The sequence below is a fragment of the Tiliqua scincoides genome, chromosome 2 (genome assembly GCF_035046505.1).
Source record: "Tiliqua scincoides isolate rTilSci1 chromosome 2, rTilSci1.hap2, whole genome shotgun sequence".
Taxonomy (NCBI): domain Eukaryota; kingdom Metazoa; phylum Chordata; class Lepidosauria; order Squamata; family Scincidae; genus Tiliqua; species Tiliqua scincoides.
Window position 1 is genome coordinate 11,138,698 of NC_089822.1, and position 20,999 is coordinate 11,159,696.

General features: G+C 43.3%; 1 protein-coding gene across 17 annotated transcripts in view; it reads right to left on the reverse strand.

The window, feature by feature from the left end:
* The window catches only part of TCF4 (transcription factor 4), a 444,763-nt gene that overhangs the window by 351,202 nt on the left and 72,562 nt on the right, over window positions 1-20,999 (reverse strand). For 11 of the 17 annotated variants that reach the window (XR_010793922.1, XM_066617917.1, XM_066617923.1 and 8 more), the window contains one exon: window positions 12,872-12,970. The exons of the other annotated variants lie outside the window; for them this stretch is intronic. Coding sequence is in view for 10 of the 11 variants with exons in the window: in XM_066617917.1 (XP_066474014.1) it covers window positions 12,872-12,970 (99 nt within the window). In the remaining variant the exon portion in view is untranslated. The remainder of the gene's footprint in view (window positions 1-12,871; window positions 12,971-20,999) is intronic. 17 annotated transcript variants of the gene reach the window in all.

A 20,999-nucleotide genomic window follows, 5' to 3' on the forward strand; every position in this document is an offset into this window, starting at 1 on the left:
AACATATGGGATGGCACAAGTCCCTTGCACCAACCCAACGGTGTTGCGAAAGTGCCATACAGCACTTTCGCACCACTGGGAGAGGAGGGGGACCAGTGCATGAACACTAAGCTAGCAGAAGCCCCTTTGGGCTGGTAAAAAGGTAAACCTGCTCTAGCCAAGTCAGGCTGGCGTGGGGGTCTGGGGGTGTGTGGGGAGGGCAGGATGGAGGTATTGGGCTGTAAGTCAGGTACAAACAGCCTGTGACAACGTGGCTATGAGAAGATATTTCTTTTGTTTTTAACAGCTTTGTATAATAACTACAAATCTATGTTGTAGGGCAGTGGTTCTCAGTTTGTGTAACACTTCCCCCGTCCCTTTAAGGGGGAAGTTTTTGCAGGAGGTGCTTTGCACCCACTTTTAGCGAATGTTCTAAGCCTCAGGGAGCGCTGTGCAGGGCTACACAAGGCTCCCGCACCTCCTGCTGCAGCCCTGCCTTCTGAAAGTAAGTGCAAAGTACCCCCCTCATTGTCCTAGCCCCTCCCCTGCAAGAACTTACTGAGGGAGTAAAGCTCCCTCAAGTTTGAGAACCACTGTTGTAGGGGAAACATTGAAATTTCTCTATAGTACTACAACAAAAGATATTGTGACACTGAACTGGTTTGCCAATGGTTGAACAACAACACAAACATTTACTTGCTGGCAAAGCATTTCAGAATTTGGGCCATACGTTTGCTGTTACCATGCACGGGTACACTGGGAGACAAAGAATTTACATATAATTGAAATAATTTCACCACAACACAATAATTCCAAACTATTTGATTGTAATAAAGGAGATAATCTAGTGACTTTGAAATGTCTGTATATATTCCACAAACATGGTCTAGAGCAGGGGTGCTCACACTTTTTTGGCTCGAGAGCTACTTTGAAACCCAGCAAGGCCCGGAGATCTACCAGAGTTTTTTTTACAATGTTCGCGCCATCATAACATATAACATTTATGTGTACAATGTATGTTGGTGTACCTTGAGCCCCACTGAGTATAAGAGAACTTACTCCTGAGTAGACATGCCTAGGATTAGGCTCTGAGGCTGCAATCCTAGCCACACTTACCTGGGAGTAAGCCCCACTGAGTACAATGGGCCTTACTCCTGGCGTTTCCTCCCAGAGGCACCTGAAGGGGGGCGTCGGCACTCTGCGATCTACTCATTTTGCCTCGCGATCTACCGGTAGATCGCAATCCACCTATTGAACACCCCTGGTCTAGAGGGTAGAGTCTCCATTTGCCTGAAGATAACATCCACAAGGTCACCAGTTCGAGGCCACCGGCACCGTGTGACCTTGAAGCAGCTGACAAGCTGAGCCGAGTTATTCCATCTGCTCTGAGCGTGGGAGGAGGGAGGCCAGAATGTGAAACTAGATCAGAAAGAAACATCTGAATGTTGTGGTTCTTGGAAGATAGAACCTTCTTTCAATTGTAAAAATCCCTACGGGGATTTAAATATAGCCTGCCTATGTAAACCGCCTTGAATAAAGTCTTGAATAAAGACCAAGAAAGGCGGTATATAAATATCTGTAGTATTATTATTATTATTATTATTATTATTATATAGAAAGTTGATTTAAACAGGCATACAGAGTTGTACAGTTCAGGTTGCCTGATTTGCTTTTGGGTTCTACCAAGTCCTCAAAAGTCTTCACTGAGATAAGGATTAACCACCAATGTGTGTGTCTTCAGAAGTGGGCTGAATGAAGCTCAGATGTAAATCCTGAAGTGAAGTTCTAAGGTTTAGCTAGTGATGGATGCTCTCTCTCTCTCTCTCTCTCTCTCTCTCTCTCACACACACACACACACACACACACACACACACACACAAAGTGTCAAGAAATCCCATACAAGACAAGTAAGTCATGGTAAATTCCACACCATAAACTCATCAGCAGAAACAATCATGATAGTGGCAGGCCTGTGTCTTGAGGTTGCTGCCATCTTTGATGTGGCTAAAGTGACTCAGACTATGCTGCGTGGCTATCACTCTTACTTTGGACTGCTCCCATGGGGCCAAGGCAAAGAAACAAGGTATACAAGTATTGAGACTGATGGAGATGGAAGCCAGCTCTTGTACAATAATGCACAAGATATAATCTTATGATTAAACATATAGTTCCCTCAGACAAAAGAGGAAAAATTCAAACTAAAAATGAATGTAAGCTAGTTTTGATTCTTCACATAAAGACAGACATTCTCTCTTGTAGCTAGAACACTTGACACAGTAAAAATTCATTTTAGTATGTCCCCATTTTTCCCATCAAAACAGACATGTTTCTAAGTAACCAGTAACGTTCATACATATTTTATTCTTCTCTAAGTAGGGACTAACATGATACATGCTGTTATGGTCTAAGGAATCTACTCTTAGTTTGCATTATGCTAAACAAAAAGGAAGCAGGCAAAGAGCCATCTGTTATACAAAATAGAAAAAGAAAAAAGACCAATAAATATAATACTGGGTCAGGATTTAAGAAAACGAACATGCCATCCCAAGATTAACTGTTATCCCTTGTTTCAAGGTGTACTACTTATCCTGAAACTGTCCATTATTCCAGCATATCTGTAGCCCCACGGAATTTAATAGCCGCTTAGTAGGCACTCCAAGTCAGACCAGTAGCTGCTCTGTTGACATCACCTTACAGACTCAAAAAAGCCAATTCACTTGCCCAGTTGCTGCCCCATTCTCTTCTTGCACACTCTCCTTGGGAGAGTGGGAAGAAGATGGGAGGAAGCTCACCTCTTCCTCCAACACAGCTGCAAACCTTCTTCTGAGAGGTTCCCTTCCACGAAAGTGCTTGGGGAAAGGTCCCCTCGTCCACTACTATCTCCTCCCCCAGTGCCTTTGCTTCCTGCCCAGCCAATTTAGAAGCAGCAGTTGTAGCAGCAAATAATGAGGGTGGTGCATGCTGGCACAGGGGTTGCTAGTGTGGGTGCACATGCATCCTGGGGCACTGAGTGGCAGAATTTGTGGTTTGGGTTCAGAATTTGATACCACCTCAGGCATCTGATCAGTTTGGGCCACCTATTTGTAATCCTGATTTGCACTTGCCTTGTTGTCAGGTTGAATAATTTGTTGCTAAGAAGGAAGTAATGGATTACTCAGAGCATATAGGGAAGGAAGTAAACAGAGTAGGACTCATTCTTACCAAACTGAAGTATGGTTTGGCATTTCATGTTAACTGCTCATTATATCTGCCAGTTTATTCTTATTCTTGGAATACTAATTTGGCAATCCTTAAAAACAAACATGTACAATGAAATAACTTTTATTTTCAAATGTATCTATGTAGTAGTCCTTCCCCTCCCATATTTGTGTCTGCTGAAGCAAAAGTCTTATTTCATAACTTTAAACAGGGTTAGATTGACCTTTGGGCAAAGGTAGGCAACCTAGGACAGCAATGTTAGTAAGGGACATTGTGGTAGTGGTAGACAGAAAGGGTTTTCCCTTCCAGTGCATGAGTTTCTGCTGCTCAGGAAAATCAGGGGGTCAAGAAGGATTGGGAGAACTGATACACAGAAGGACAGCTGGTGAGGAAACCCAGAAGCTACTTAGAGGGTCATGCTGGCCAGTAAGGAACATGTGATGTACAATATGCAAGTGTGGCTGTGGTCATAAGAACATAGAAAAATCCTTCTGGTCAGACCTGATGCCCATTCAGTCTCTCCACTCCATTCATAATGATGTATCAATCATGTCCCCATTTAATTGCCTTTTTTCCTAAGCTAAAGCATCACAAAACATAGCACCCTTTTGTTGAGAAGAAGGAGCACTGGACTACTGAACATTTTGGTCGCCCTTCTGTATCTTTTTCCAGTTCAGTTACATAATTTCTGAGGTGTGGTGATCAGAAGAATTCACAGTATTCCAAATGTGAACACACCATAGATTTGTATAAGGGCATTTTTATATCAGCAGTCCCTTTTCCAATGATCTGACTTCTTTACAGCTACCACATACTGTTTTCAGCTACCCACCATGAGTTCTAGATCTCTTACCTGGTTCATTTGTAACAGCTGACTCCATCAAAGTATATATGAAGCTGGTGTCCGTCTGTCCCCAATAAGCATCACTTTACACTTATTGACATTGAACCGTGTTTGTCATTTGGTTGCCCAAATGTGGGTAACCAAAATTTGCCACCTTGAACTATTTGGTGTCATCTGCAAATGCAGCGATCTCATTGCTTACTCCTAACTCCATATTATGGAGTTCTTTAATGAACAAGTTTAAAAGCACCAGTCTCAACATGAATCTCTGGAGGACCCCACTTCGTACTCCCCCCCACTATGAAAACTGCCCATTCCTGCTCTCTGCTTCCTGTTCTTTATCCAGTGACCAATCCATAAAAGGCCTCATCCTCTTACTTCACAACTGCTGAGTTTATGGAAGAGCCTTTGGTGAGAGACTAATGCTAATTGGGTCTAACGGACCTATGAGGTTGGTAAGTGGCAGTGATGGACTGAGTGGTGAACCTGGGTGACTGTCTTTCCTCCTCTTGGAGGAGAGGGGCAGCCCAGAGCAGCGTGGAATCACTCCAGAAGTAGGTTTGTACTCCCGGTGCGTTTCTGGAAGCAATTGTAGTGACGTGATGATGTCACCACAACTACTTCTGGGTCAAGGGTGGGGGGGAAGGCAAGCAAAATGGTGCTCCGGGAATGAAGAAGCCCAAGAATGCTACTGCTAACTGGACTGCCTCTATTTACATGTCTCCTGTCACACTTAAAGAACTTCAGTAGGTTAGTGAGGCAGAACTTTCTGTGCTAAGGATGGAGGTTCATCACCATGTCTAGCAGTGCCCACGCAGCCAGTCTCTTCCTAGGTTTCCTGTCTTCCATCTTTCTAGGCAGAGGCCACTGTCCATGGCCTATCCAATGACCCCCCTCAAACATGTCTCACTCACATGATTGGGTGTCCCAATTCTGAGAATGCCTGCTTTAGATTTCAACTGCAGAATGAGCAAACTGAATTTGCAGTCTTGGTATTATTCAATTTGGAAAGAAGACTGCTTGAACAGTAGGTGCTTCCCCTCATATATTTGTCAGCAATCCATCAATCATTTGCTGAGATGGGGGGGAGGGGGGACCCAGGCAGTTTATTTATAAGCTACAGCTCAATTGCAACAATAAGCCACAAGCAACAAAAACAACCAAAATAAAATATGAGTCAAATAACTCGTTGCCAGACTGAGGTCTCAAGATGGGTTGGTGCGGTCCCTTGGGAGTCCCGCTGCTTCAAGTACAATAGCAGCAGGATGTGCCTCATTTCCTTCAAACGCTCAACATGGCTCTCTGTACGATGTTTGTAAACTTCCTTCCTTTACGCATCAGGTTCTCAAACTGTCGTCAGTCCTTGGGACTAATAATATCCTGTTGATGCCTGAACAAGCCAAGCTCTTTCTCTTTTTTTTTTACCTTTTTTGTAGATATTTTTCCTACCCATTTGTTAGCTGAAAATGCTGACTGAGCAACAAGCAGCATATGGAGCTGAAACTAAGGCTTGCAAGCTGTACCTCCTTTCCACACACTCGTCTCCATTTAACATCAGTTCAAGGCAAACCTCACCCAGCAGACATCTGAATGAACTGTAGCTGGGAATCTGTAAGACCAAGTTCACCATCCCATGTTCAGGGAAATCAAATTATACAACTAATTCTCCAATCCAATTTCACCACTTGCACCAATGCGGCCGTGCCATGGAGGCACACACTGCATTCTATAGTAGGAAAGCAATCAGGAGGCCTCCTTGAAATAATGGAACTTTTATTCCCTTACCACCAGTTAAGCCCCCGTTGCCCCAGGGGACTATTCTGATCTGCGCCAGCTCTTCTGGCAGGTGCAAGGCTGAGTGGACCCAAGGGAAGTGGCAAGGCCAGGAGGGGGGGCATAAGAGATTGGTGGCACCTTTGCCACCGATACCTGCCACCTGCCCACCCCGACACACTTCCCGGTGGCCCCAATCCCTGTTCAACATATTGGCACCAGAGGAGCAGTCGTTTGGTAGCACACAACAGAATGTGGCTTTTTGCAGTGCCACAAACCATGTTCTGTTGCTGGAAGCACTGATGGGGGATGGCATTGGGAAGCATAATTTATAATACTTGTGCCACAGAACGTCTCGGTTATGGCATTGACTCCCATGAGGGTCTTCCCACAACTGCATCTGTCCATGCCCTATGGTTCCTCACTGACTGCTTTTTCAAGGAGTTGCTATGCACCTGTCAATGTATCACTACGTGTTGCAAAGGATTCTAGCAGCACAATCCTGTGCTGGTTTTGCCCTGGTGTAGCAACTGCTGTGCTGGCCTAGGGTGTCGCAAACATGCCACAAAGCACGTTTATGGCACTCCTGGCAGGAGTGCCAGTGGGAATGCCTGCGCCATTCCCCAGGCCTGAAAACCCAACACAACTCAAGCTTTGTGCCAGCTATTTAGCAGGCACAGCTCCAAGTTCCCCCAATGAGCAGGCTGGGGCTTTAATTGGGATAAGGGGACGAATGTTCATTTATCTCAAGGAGACCTGCAGCCTGCTCAGGCTGCGCTTAGGGTTAGAGTGACCATGCTGGACCAGCTGCATCAGCACAGGTTAGGAGCTCTAGGGCACATTCTAGGGCAGGGGTGCTCAATAGGTGGATCGTGAGGCAAAATGAGTAGATCGTGGAGTGCCGACCCCCCCCCCTTCAGGTGCCTCTGGGAGGAAACGCTGGGAGTAAGGCCCATTGTACTCAATGGGGCTTACTCCCAGGTAAGTGTGGCTAGGATTGCAGCCTCACAACCTAATCCTAGGCATGTCTACTCAGGAGTAAGTTCTCTTATACTCAGTGGGACTCAAGGTACACCAACATACATTGTACACATAAATGTTATATGTTATGATGGCGCGAACATTGTAAAAAAAACTCTGGTAGATCTCCGGGCCTTGCTGGGTTTCAAAGTAGCTCTCGAGCCAAAAAAGTGTGAGCACCCCTGTTCTAGGGTACATTCTGTGCTTAACATCACAGGCCCAAATCCTAACCAACTTTCCAGCACTGGCATAGCGGTGCCAATGGGACATGTGCTGCATCCTGCTGTTGGATGGCACTCACGGAGGCCTTCTCATGCTTGTTCCTTTACTTCAGAGTTGCATCGCCCTTATGTTGGTGCTGGAAAGTGGGTTAGGATTGCGCCCACATTTATATAGGGCAGTGTACAAACCCTGAAGTTCTTTTGGTTCACTATCCTAGTTTCAACAAATGACATGTTTGTTACCTGTTAGAATCTACAACTTTTTTTTTTAGTCAGTCATAATTGGACAAATAAAAGTACAGCTTTGAGTTAATTCCTACAGAAATAATGAATCTCCATAGAATGGCAGGGGAATTCTCAACATTTAACTGAGGATTATGGTACCCAGTATAAAAGCAAAAGATGGACACATTTCATTAAAAAATAATATTCACAGAATGGTGAGGGGATATCACCCATTTATTCACTTTAAAGAATAGAGTGTGACGCTAATCCATATCAGTATTTGTGAACCTGGTATTTGCTATGAAATTAAACTATATATGCTCTTCCAAACAAGCCAGATTCAGGGGCTCAATATGTGAGTTTTGTTTATTGGTTATTTTGTAGTTCTAGACTTCCTATCTCTCAAAATTTCATTCATCCACAAATTTTAACCATGCCAGTAGCTAAAATAAAATAAAAACAACCAAGTAAGAAAGAAAACAAGACCTATTTCTTACTGAGATGACAACCTTGTATCTGTAGGACTGAGCGCTGCTGTATACAAAATAATTCCGCACACATGGAAAACTAGTAGCCCAATCCTATTCTGGCCTGGGCTGTGAGCTGTAGCACTTTGCAACAGCAGAACATAGTTCTGGAAGCATTGCCACAAGAGGCATCGGCCCTCCCTGGATGTCACCAGACCCTGTTGAGCCCACCAGAGCAGATAAGTCAGCTGCAAGGATGAGAAGGGGGCAAAACTGGGTGGGGGGGGGAGGAAAAGCTTCAAGATGCTTCAAGAGGGGAGGGGAGGCTTCAACAGGGGAGTGAGTCTGGCATCAATGGTGCACACCAGATCCTATCCCCTTATTTTGTAGTCTCCCCACCTCCTTTCTCTCCTTGGATGTGCACCAAATACAGAGCTGGTACAGATTCAGAAAGACCCATTGCAGAGTGGGAGGCTTATGGAGTGGTAAGGAGATTTAAATCTCCTTTCCTCTCCAAAGCCTCCCAGTCTGCCAACCCCTTTACTGCTTACTTTAATTTTTACCTTAACGTACCACTAAGCTAAAAGTCTTCTCCCTGATATCTAGTTTTCTATTCCTAAAGAGAAGTTTTATTTAGAGAATTCAATCATGAGAACCCCCCACCAAAGGTCTGAAATGGCAGCCCAGATAGTAACTGGATAAAATAGTCTGAAAATGAAAAATAGTTGAGGTCATCAAAAGAAATTTATCAATACTGAAACCAGTAATCCTTTTAACAGAGAAAATACAGACCAAAATATTTCAAAAAGATAAGCCTCAATGCTGCTACCATCATGAACACTCTGAATTTCAAGATAATCACTAAAAAGAGAAAATAGATGACACTGGAAAAATTAACTCAGTATACCTAAAAAGGAATATTAACAGCCCAATCCTATTCCCTGCCATGCCATAGCATGTAGCCACGGCAACAGAGGTTGTGCTTTATGCTGGGGGGCAGGGAGATTACGAGAAAGTTTTTTACTTACCTCCATGCAGGCCTTCTGGCTACCTATAGGGCTACTTGGACCCGCCCCAGCTATAGAGCTGATAGAAGTCCAAGTAGAGCCAGGAGGAATTTTAGGGGAAGGGTTATGGGGGTAGGATCTGTTGTGATCCACTGTCTCAGGATTCACCCCCTTCCTTCTCCATCATGCCCCATCATACCCCATCATGATGGGGACATGACCTTTTTTGCTGTCATGCGGCCTTTTGAATCAGCGGATTGCAAGATCTACTGATGCAGAAGGCTCACAGGATTGGACTGTAAGTTTCCCATTCTTCATCAGATTTTAAGATACAGACACGGAAGGAAGTTCATAGTAACTGTAATTTAGAGTTTAACAAAAGACATTGTGTAAAGGGTAACATTTGTTAGAATTATAAGCACTGAGGAAAACTGAAAACTGTGACGCTAGTCCCTTGAGACCAAAACATCAACAAAGGATTTTAACTGCCTATGGTCACTGAAGGCGAACGTCACTTATTGGGGTGAAGGTATGCATCAATTATTCCCAAAGTCTTACTTCAGACTAACAGCAAATGTTTCACACAAGCTGCTATTCCACAGAAAGATTCAGCCTAATGCTACAGATTTCACTAATATTTCAACATTTAATTTGTATTATTCATTTATTCATCATGTCAAAAACAAACAATACTAAGAAATAAGAAAGCAAAATCTACTTTCAGGGCTCTAATAAGGGAAGGCCAAGAAAATTGAATGAGCTAGAATGAAAGTTAATGTATTTTCCACCCTGAGTATTTTATCTCCCTTTTTTATTTCAGAGAAATACTCAATATAGCTAATAAAATATATATCAACCAACATCACAATAGTATATCTAAACTCAAAACAATTAGAAGCAACATAAACAACTGAAACACTTTGGTAATAAAAAAATTAATACAAAAAGCAACACAAGTGCATTGCTGATTAAAATGCAGCACCAAAAATATCCTGTTGGAAGATGTTTTTGTGCTGCCTGCTGGAAGATGAGAATACCTGTTGCCAAGAGATGGAGCTGGTAGATCTCACTTAAGAGTGTATTCGATACACTTGGCACTACCACAGAGGAGGTCTGAAGTACTTTGAGTCTGAAGTGTAGCAGTGAGTATGGTAGGAATGGTGGAATGGCCACAGTGTGAGGTTAGGAAGGGAATATAGGCCGGGCTTTGCCTCTGGGGTCCACGGCCACTAATGAGATTAAACTGCCAAGTCTGGTGCAATATGGAGGCCTGGCAAATTTGCATCCTGTGTGAATTATGGTGGGAACGGGATTACAAAGAACTATACTGTAATACTTGAGAAATGGAGAAGAGCAACTGACAAAAGAATTCTCTTTTATGGCCATAAAGTCCATATGGGTCATACCAGGCGAACAGGATTTCCTCAAAGATATTTGCTTTCTCTAATACAGTGAATTATCAAATCTCAGTGAATTGCTCTAAAAAAAAAAAAAGACCAGCGAAGGCCACCTCTTCCACGGCTTTATTATTCTGTTTCACCAATTTATAGTATAGGTCTTACTTCAGCTACTATAGGCCTTATTCAGATATCACATTAAAATCTATTCTGTAACTTTGCTCTTCAACATCCCCCTTTATCCTATCCCCACATGAAGTAAAGGACTGAAGTTGTTGAACTTCAGGTGAAGGATGATTTTGTAAATGAGCATACCAAGTTTCATTGCACTGTGCTAATGCCCAGGAGATTCTGCTATATGGTATACTTTACGTCTTTCCCAAACCTGTCAAAAACAGACACCGGACTCAAACTAGGGTTTGAACTTAAAATGTAGAAGGGTATTCCCCCCCCCCCCCACACCAACTTTCACCCTGGTATCTCAGTCTTCAAGGTTGATACCATATAGACATGAATTACAACTGTCCATGGAAAAGGTGCAGACTCAAACTTGAAATACACCACTCTGGTATTATGACTGTGTATAGCAAATAGCCTGGGAATATCCCTTTAAATCTCCACTTAGTAACTTAGCTACTGAGCATTCAAATTTCAGCAGGTCCTGTGAAATTCCTATAAAGTTGATTAGGCTGGGGTTATATCACCACAACAGCTAATCCAAGTTCAGCTTTTAACTACAAAGCCTGGGGTCTTCCCACCCAGCTTCTGAACTTGTCTCATAACCAAAGCCATAGAACCATCCTCTCTCTTCTGAAGGATTTCCAGGGTCCCCTTAATCTTCTGAGAAAAATCAGATGAGCACCTTCCAGTTGCCAGTTCCGTCTTCTTCCTTTTACTGCCTTTTGCCCACAGGCACACCTGTTGCTTCTCCAAAGGCCTGAGCAGAGAAGGAATTCTCATTCTGCTTGATTAGCTATAGGTGAACATAAGAACATAAGAACAGCCCTGCTGGATCAGGCCATAGGCCCATAATATACTAGGTGGGTATACGATATACTGCCTGATCTTTTTCTCCTGAATATCTCAGTGAATCTGTCACAGTATGCACACCAACTTCATTCCAACATCTCAACCTTCGAAGAAGATACTTTATTACAATGCATTGTGCAGCTCTCCCCTTCTTTGAAAATGGACATGGGAGTCAAACTGCTATTCAACCTTGAAATGTAAAATTGCACCATCAACATGTATTCCAAATGTTTTTCCAGTATCTCAGGATTAAAAGTTAAATCTCAGGGTTTTTCCAGTATCTCAGGGAAGTAGCTCAGGGTTTCTATCTCAGTGTTAAAAGACAGGGGAAAAAAGGAAAGCCAAATAGACTAACAATAATAATTTTTAGCACTTATACAGAACTTTCTGAATGTGCAAACCATTCTCCTACATTATCTTGATGTATACCTTACAGCAATCCTGTTAGGTATGTAAGTATTATTATCCCCAGATAGCTGGGGAGCTGAGGCTTGTCTAAGGTCACCTACCCAAAGCAGGGAAATCTGGGGCAGGGGTGGCATGAGCCTTATCAGGTTCCTTACATGTTGCTGCAAAACCTTAAAAGTTTCATGACAGCACAGGAGGTAAACAGTAGGGACGGGAATGACCTGCTCCTTAGTCAAGCAAGCAGGAATCAGATCATTATGACTGGCACTGCAGGCAGGTAGGAGGGAGGAAGCTATAGCCCGTTGGGAGAAAGGCATCCAAAATCCACTGCCCCCAAAGATCTTTTGTTATCTGCCACTGATGCAATCCGCATCAGGTGGCTGCCTGGATGAGCCAATAGGGTCATAGGTCTGTCTCTTAGCCATTAGCCAAAGACCACATTTTCCTCAACCAAATATACTATATAGCAGGGGCAGATTCAACATGGGAACCATGGGTGCATGCCCCCCCCCAAACTGTCTGCTAGCAGGCAAGTGCGCCTGCCGGGCTAGAGAGCACAATCAGGCATCAGGGAACACCCACTGGGCGGGCACCAGTGAGATTGGCTGGAATAGGAGCCAGATCTACCCAACCAATAGAACTGGGCTCCAAGGCCAGGCGGGAGCCCAGGTCTACCCAGTCTGTAGACCTGGGCTCCAAGACCAGGTTCCCAGTCCATTAGCCATCAATTCCTCAGTCCATTAATCCAGTCTGTCCTTCCTCAAGCTTTCCTCCTTCTGCTACCCACATCAAACTCTCCCTTTATCAGGTGTTTTTATGCCTGAGGGCCCTATTGCCTTCAAGTGGCTGCAGCTGTGCAGCACACTCTGCTGGATGTCCAGGCCTTACCCTTAAAGGGGCCACTGCTGACACCACATCCTACCTCCTCGCCAGATCTTCTACAATTCCAATACAGGCTCCAAGGTCAGGTGGGAGCCTAGGTCTACCCTGTCAGTAGATCTGGGCTCCAAGGCCAGGTTGGAGCCCAGGTCTACCTACCCAGCAAACCTTGGCCATGGAAGCCATCAAGTTCAAACTGGAGCCCAGATGTACCCCACCTGGTTGACCTGGGCTCTGGAGTTGGTAGTTCTCATGCCCCCCCCCAACACAAGCACTGGATCCACCCCTGCTATGTAGTAAATATAGAATAAATATACTTATTGAGTCTATAATAGAAATATCTAAGGCCACAATCCTAACCAACTTTCCAGCACTGACATAAGGGCAATGCAACTCCAAAGTAAGGGAACAAACATTGCCTTACCTTGAGGAGGTCTGCGTGACTGCCCCCCAACTGCAGGATGCAACACATGCCCCTCTGGCACAGCTATGCCAGTGCTGGAAAGTGGGTAAGGACTGTGCCCTAAGAATCATAGATACTAAATATTAGATTATAGAAATATTCTATTATCCCTATAAAATACTGAGCTATATAAATACAAATTATATGCTCATAAATGATATGAGACATTACACAATTGCAAATTTGTCCTAGAGAAAGCCATTATAGACTAGTGGAAAGAATGTTTGGGTCCATTCAGACGTTTCCCCTCCCCTTGTCATGGGATGATTCCTGCCTTCATTCCCAAGATGAGTTCCTGCACACAAAAACAGTGTGAAATGGTGCCAGCAATGGAACTGCATGGCAGCGATCCCAGGAATAGAAACTTAGACTGCTGGCACAAAGTTCCCTCATCAGCAATGCTCCTTCAAAGTGTTTTCACAGATATCTGTCACAGCAATTATGGCAGAAATTGTCCCATGATAGGGGAAAAAGAGATGACTGACTCTGCTCTTAGATTTTTATTTCACTGGTCCTTACCCCACTTGAATGTGTACAGGATTGCTGCTATGGGTTTAAATCCCAACTCTGCTTTGGAGTGAGCAATGATTTCCCATCTCTAAAACAGGAGTAAACAACTTCCAATAGTCGTGGACTTTAAAGAGAGGCTGGGCTACAGTAAATAAAACAACAGATACAAAGATGAGACCTACTGAATCAGGGACGCAGTCCTTCTATCTTAGTATCGTGTTTCCAACCATGCCGACCATTCCCAGAAAACCCACAGGTAAGACATGATGGAAATAGCCCTTTTCTGTCATTTGCCTCGAAACATGAACACTGTATTCAACCACAGACATATCTATCCTCTACAAGTTTGGGCAGAATCCTAACCAACTTTCCAGCACTGAGGTAAGGGCAACGCAACTCTGATGTAAGGGAACCAATATTGCCTTACCTTGACAAGGCCTCCATGACTGCCCCCCCAACTGCAGGATGCAGCACATGCCCCAAAGGCACAGCTAGGCCAGGGCTGAAAAGTTGGTTAGGATTGCACCCTTTGTCTAACATAATTACAAACAACAATTCACAAAGTGGGCCCGATCCAGCAAAACGTAAGGGCCCAATCCAATCCGCAGCAGCCCAGAATGTACATCACCACCAATGGACCAGCCAATGCATTTGGGGGGGGGGGGGGGGGACACCAGACAGCTCAGTAGAGGCAAGTAAAAAATTTTATTTACCTCTCTGGAGGCTGCCTGGTCTCAAATGGGTCTGTTCACATGTACTCCAGCTCTTTTGTGTAACTCCAAGGAGACTCCTGGAGGTGGGTCAGGGCTGGAAAGGTGGGATACAATCTCAGCATGCCCAGTTGCTGTCATTATCCTCCTCTGTAGCACACCAATCCAGCCCTGCTACCACCGACATGCTGCCTTGGTCGTTTCTCCTGGCAGCCAAGGAAGAGACTGAATGGAAGAGCAGGCTTTCCCACCATTTGCCCAGGACTAACACTGATGGATAGTAAGACCCTGATAGGATTGGGCCTTTCATCTCCATTGTTTTCAGTGAAATAGATTTGAGAACATGCTTAATACACTGAAATCAATGGGGCTTAAAAGTGCTTAACTTTAGTAGAATTGTGCTTGCTGTAATTACACAATGTAATTATTTTATAAAATGAACAATTAACTTGTAGAACACTGAGAAGAGAAACACTACAGCTTTTTCCCCCAAAATGAACAAAAAATCCTGTAAAAGGAAAGGCAGACCGATAGAAATTAACAAAAGTAATCATGACATGCCAGTATCTAGAATCTTCATGGAAAGGGGAAATAACAAGGTAATTTTCTGGGCTGCCTTATTTCTCATTTGTTCCCTCTGAAGCATTTGTTGGTGGCCAGTGTTAAAGACAAGCTATCAATAGCATCTGACTGTTCAGAGACCTAAAATGACAGCCCCATCTTATTGGGTTGCCCCACTGGCAGAACACACATTCCACCAACACTGGTTGCTGAAAAGCAGCTGTAAACACTCTCCAGCAGTGTGCTGACTAGGAGGTGACAGGGGAAGAGTTTACTAGAAGCAAGTAAAGCTGCCTTGCAAGTGGAGGTATCGGTACCCCTTGAGAAGAGGTGTCATCCCAGGTCAGGTGATCCCCAGAAGCCTACTCAAGGGACAGGGGCCTTCCTCCTAGATCATAAGGTGCCAAGACCAGGATAGTGTGTGTCCTGGGTCCAGCAATAATTAGTACCTGAAGTAAAGGACCATGATCATCAAGGATTGCTGTGAATATTATCCATCACCCACCACTGGAGTTGGTGGAAATAGCTGGAGGATGGACCAGACAAAAGAACTTAGCATCTATGTGCTGCCTCCCAATAAAATGGCTTCCAAAGTGATTTAAACATAAAAGAACACTTTCCACTTTCCCATTACAGGGGTCTCTGTATCCTTGGATCCCATAATCAAGATTTCATGCATCCACGGTTTTGTGGATGCGCCCTCCCAAGAACACATTCTCTGGTGCATCCACCTGCAGCCATTGGCTCTTTAGCCCCCCCCCCCCCAAATATGACTTTCAGGGTGTTTTGTTTTTTAGCCTAAAAGGCCATTCTGAAGCCCAAAGAGGGAACATTCCCCATATCTGTGGTTTCACTTATCTGTGGGGTACTCTGGGACGGAACCTCTGCAGACATAGGGAAATGCCTGTATGTTTTCATAAAAAACCATGAATGAATAGGTTTTGCATAGAGCTTTCAATGGCAACACTTTAGGGCAATGTTTCTCAAACTGTGGGTTGGGACCCACTAGGTGGGTCACAAGCCAATTTCAGGTGGGTCCCCATTCATTTAAATATTTTATTTTTCTTCTATTAGACTTGATGCTCCCATGGTATGTGACTGCATTTGGGGAAATGTTATAGACCTGTACTTTCAACAAGCTACGATATATATATCCTTTTAACAACGATAGTAAATGGGACTTAATCCTGGGTAGGATTGCAGCCTAGAATTGTTAAAAATTTTCCTGCTTAATGATGTCACTTCCAGTCATGACATCACCTCTGGTGGGTCCTGACATATATTCATTCTAGAAAGTGGGTCCCGGTGCTAAATGTGTGAGAACCACTGCTTTAGGGTATTCTGAGAGACCAATCCACAAATGTTTAAATTCAAGTGTCTGGATTTAAACTGATTTATTTTAACTGACTGCAGTGAAAGTAAATACTCGTAAACCCAATCATCCCATATCAACTAGTTTGTGGTTTGCAATCTAAAATTAACAGACTTTGTAGTTCAACAGTAATGGACCCCTGCTCCTGCAAAAGTTCCAAGCTCGCATTCCAAATGTTTGCATTCTGGAAGTTTGTCAAATTACAAAATATTATTTTAAGCTATGTGCTGACATAATGGTACTATAGAAGTGTTCTATTTCATTAAATCATGTTTGTGTCCTAAAAATTTTTCTGCATCGAAGAAATCAAGCTCGTTCAAGATACTTCTCAAAAGCTATGACAAAGGCCACCAGGCAAAAGATTTCACTTCTTAAATGTAACTGATGTGGTCCTTGTGCATACCACATTGCATCATAGGCAATATAATAACAACAAAGAAAAGCTGTAGAAACAAAAGGTATGACTGCTGAGTGACTGCTGGTAAGGTTGTCACAGCCTTTTGCTACACAACCTTATTTATTATCCCTATAGCCTTGTCTTGGAAAGAGGCCATATCCACATGGAAGACAAAAGGATGTTTTCTGCCAAGTTCGGAGAAATAAGCATCGAATACATATGCAGGTCTCGTAGGAAGCAGTGTATTTGTTGTTGTGATCTGTATGCCAGATCTTGCACAAAATTCCACCCGCGCAGAATCCCAGAAGAGGAAAAAGGCTGCCTAAAGGCCTTGAAACACAAGGAGTAAACCACAAAAGTTATTACATTTGCACATCCTGTGAATCTGAGAATTCTTCATTTTACCTATTCAGGAGCATACATAAGATACAACACTTATCTATGTTACTAGGGTTACTTTAATGTCATGGACAGACTTGCCCTTTAAGCACCTTGAAATTCCAGACCAGGACTGAAATTAATGTAGTCTGCTCTCAGAAGAAAAGCATGAGGAATGATGTATTCAGGTACAATTCTCATAACACTTACTTGTGCCATTAAAGGCAGCATGGCTGCTCTAGAGTAGGTAGTTCCTTGGATTTCATTAATACAAAAAAAACTTGCCAGTTGCCATTAACATAGGTTCAATAATTACCGCTCTGACACAAACAGATCACATTTGGGCAGCAGCGGACTTCCCCAGCCCCATGCCCTGTGGCAAAGGTTTGCGAAGGTGTCCCCACCACGGGCTGTTGCTGCCCCTGTGCAAAAATCCACACACACACACCCCACTCACCTGAAGTTCATGCAACCTTGTGCGACCTAGAGCTGCGTTGGGGAATCCTCTCTGAGGTTCCCAACACTATAAACTGTGCTTCTGGGAAAACAAAACACAGTTTCTGGCCCCACCGGGAGCCTCAGAGAGGCTTCTGCAGGGTCCTAGAGGCTCGCACCTGGGGCATTTGCCCCATCAGACTTAACGGCAGGTCCACAACTGCATTTGGGAGAGTTTAAGCCTATCTGACCAGGGGGCAGAAAGCCAAATTGCACGGCCACTCCTGGAGGCCTAAGGATCCAGGTGGATTCTTGATGGCTCTGGGGAACTTTCATTCTCCCAATACTGGCAACTCATCTGAAACCCTGTTCAACTTCTGGCATGGGAAAATGTCCAGAACTCTGGATCAGATCACTTCTGAACAGCTTCTGGCTCATTATAGAGCTAAAGTAGCTCTGGTTCACTGGGGAGCTTCTTGCAATGAAACTGCTAGGAAGATGCCTTGAGCAACAGGGGCAGGCGATATGTGATGAGTCTCACCAAACACTGGTAAGAGCTCACATCAGGACCTACTCTGTGGCAGTGATGGCAAGCAAAGGAGGTTTTTTTTTCCCCCTCTGCCACCACTGTGTGTGTGGAAAGCCATCTGGTCGAGCTATTCTGGGTTATACGTGGCTTGACCCACAACAGTGACAACTCGGCTGCTCTCAGAGACTAATCTGCTACACATGTCACAGAAAAAAAAAAATTGCTCACATCCACCACAACTTGGACTTCAAATTGAGTGGAGTCAAGATTGGTCCTGCTCTTTGGCGCTCTTTTCAATTTGAACAACCTGAGGATGGTGACAGGATCCTTTGCAGTGTAAGGTCAACCACCTGCCCACTTGACCCTTTCCTAGCTTGGTTTGATAGATCTGCCTGGGAGGTGACCGAATGATCAAGGAGGGTAATCAATTCATCTTGAAGGAAGAGGTGCTGCACCAGTGTTAAAGCTGATGGTAGGTGTCCCCGCTTGAAGAAACCCTCCTCGAAATCCACCATATTGAATAACTACTAGCCCATCTCAAATCTTTCATTTTTGGACAAGGTGACAGAGCAGGTATTGGCGTCTCAGCTTTAGAGGTCCTGGATGAAACTGATTATCTGGACCCCTTTCAAATCTGGCTTCACACCAGGCTGAATGAAATGAAATCAGAATGAAAACAGTTCTTGGTTACCCTGGTGGACAATTTGCTTTGAGGATCAAGCAGGAAAGATACAGGAGGAGAGCTTTTGAAACGATCAACTATGGTGTTCTTCTGGGTCAGTTGGCTGGGTTGTGGCTTGGCGGAAGTGTTTTCCAATAGATACAGTCCTTCCTGGCTGAGATTCCAAAAGTGTTAATAGGGGCACCTGGTCTGTATCTGGCTTTTGACCTGCAGCGTGCCACATGGTTCTATTTTGTCCCCTATGAGGGGACATGGTTCTATTTTGTCCCCTCGTATGTTTAACATCTACATTAAACCACTGGAGAGAACACTCAAAGCTGTGGTGTGAGGTGCTATTAATATGCATGTAACTCCCTGCTCTATTTGTCTGAATCAGATAATTATTAATAAAAGTCAGAACCTTACATGATGCCTATTTTGACTGTTGTAACATGCAATAAAAGTGTAGGTGGAGAGAGAAAGAGGGTGGGTACACACTTGCAGTACCTGGACCACATTGATCAGGAGTACAATCTAAGAAACAATAATTGTGCAGACTATTAGAATGCATCTTGTTTTTCTTGCAATTTACCAGCAACGTAAAGCTGATTTAAAGAAATGTCCTGCTATAGCCCAGTTTGCTTATATCAGGCTAAAGCACTTATTATTCACAATGCCAGTGACAAGAGTGTATGTCCTATAGAGCAAAACAGATCTCACCAAAGTGGAAACTTGTTTTCAATTTTCTTAAATCCCAATATTTATATAGGTTGACCCCAATGCAGTGTTTTGAGCTTGCTTTACAGATTTAGATATGGTTTATGAGCTAAAACATGACTGGCTGACCATTTAATAATCTTCCTTTTACAGGTTTAAATATATTCTGCCTGTATTTAGCATTTAGGCTGCTAGCTGTTACTGAGGCTTGAAATTGTTTTGTGTTTTTAAACACAGAATCAGTACCAAAAGTGTCTTTTCATTTCCATGATATCTTTTTGCTGTGCTGCCAATCAGTGTTCAGTTTTGGAAGGAAAAGGTACAAAACATCTTTCCCTGTAGTCTGTCTGATACAGGCATTTGGAGTCATTCCATCTTGCTGCTAACTTTTCCCTCTGCCAATTTTCTCTAAACCTTAAGATCTTTTATACTATGTTTCTACAACACATGACTAATAAAATGGTGAAGTCACCCAATGATGAATCAGTTCCATTGTTTAGTACACTGACATTCAAGATAGTTGCACTGATTTACACAAGGAGCCCACATTTGAAAATGTTCTGCAGTATCTATGACATGTATTGTACTGATACCAACATAACATTGTGAAATCAGAACTCCAACAAAAAAGGAAGATTATTTGCATGCTGTGCATATGCATATGGTGCATATGCCCCATAAGGGCACAATCCTAACCAACTTTCCAGCACTGGGGTAAGGGCAATACAGCTCCTAGGTAAGTGAATAAACATTCCCTTACCTTGAATAGGCCTCCAAGGCTGCCACCCAACTGCAGGATGCAGCACATATCCCACTGACATAGCTAAGTCAGTACTGAAATGTTGGTTAGGATTTGGGCCTAACCCCTTCACTCACTTTAGTTCATACCTTCGGTTTAAGGACAGCATTACAATCTCCGCAGGAAACATCAGTGGAACAGCAATGTTTCCCACACCAAATACAGAATTTGGATGTTACGTGTCAGCGCACATGGAGCATCAAGCACTAGTGTACATATGTTTGGGAAAACTCAACTAAGCAGGTTTCCCAGAAGTACATATACTGATGTCTTATATTCACACATTATATGCTTACGGGATATCATTTTTGTATGTTTATTAATTTTTTAAAGCTGGTTCTAGTAGTTATTACTCCCAGGGAAAGGAAACATGCTTCATGATTAAAAGTACATTTCTAATTGTTGGTGAACACAGCAAGTCTACATTCAGTTCTTGTCAAATCTAGTTTGTATATCTTCTTGCAAAGTATACAACAAAGCCTTATGTGGTTCAGATAGATCAGATTGATCATGGAAATCATCATATGGTCATTCCTATAGTTCCAATTTTACCTCCAAATTTAGCAAACCAAGGGATGACTTCTTGACCTTTTGGTTTCAACAGATAGATTGCCCACACAGCAGTGTGGATAAATAAAAAGTGCTACATGAGTTAGCACATCCATTTTAGAATCTGATTTGTTCAATTTCAAGGTCAAATTCACCTCCAGATAAACAGTGCTACATAGAGCTAGAACTACAGCTCAGGTTTTTATTTTTTTAGGTAAAAACCCAACAAAAACTGGCGAAGTACATAACACAGCTGACATGACTTAACATGTTTTCCAAAAAAGACAACATATGACTAACGTTTATTGACTATTTTATTACCTGTTGGTTTATCACTGCACGCCAATTATGTTTTAATATTTAAATATTATATAAGATTTTTATTATAAACTGCCTTGTGATGCTTTTAAATGGAAAGGTGGGCTATAAATTCATAAAATCAATAACATATGTGATTAGACAGACAGACAG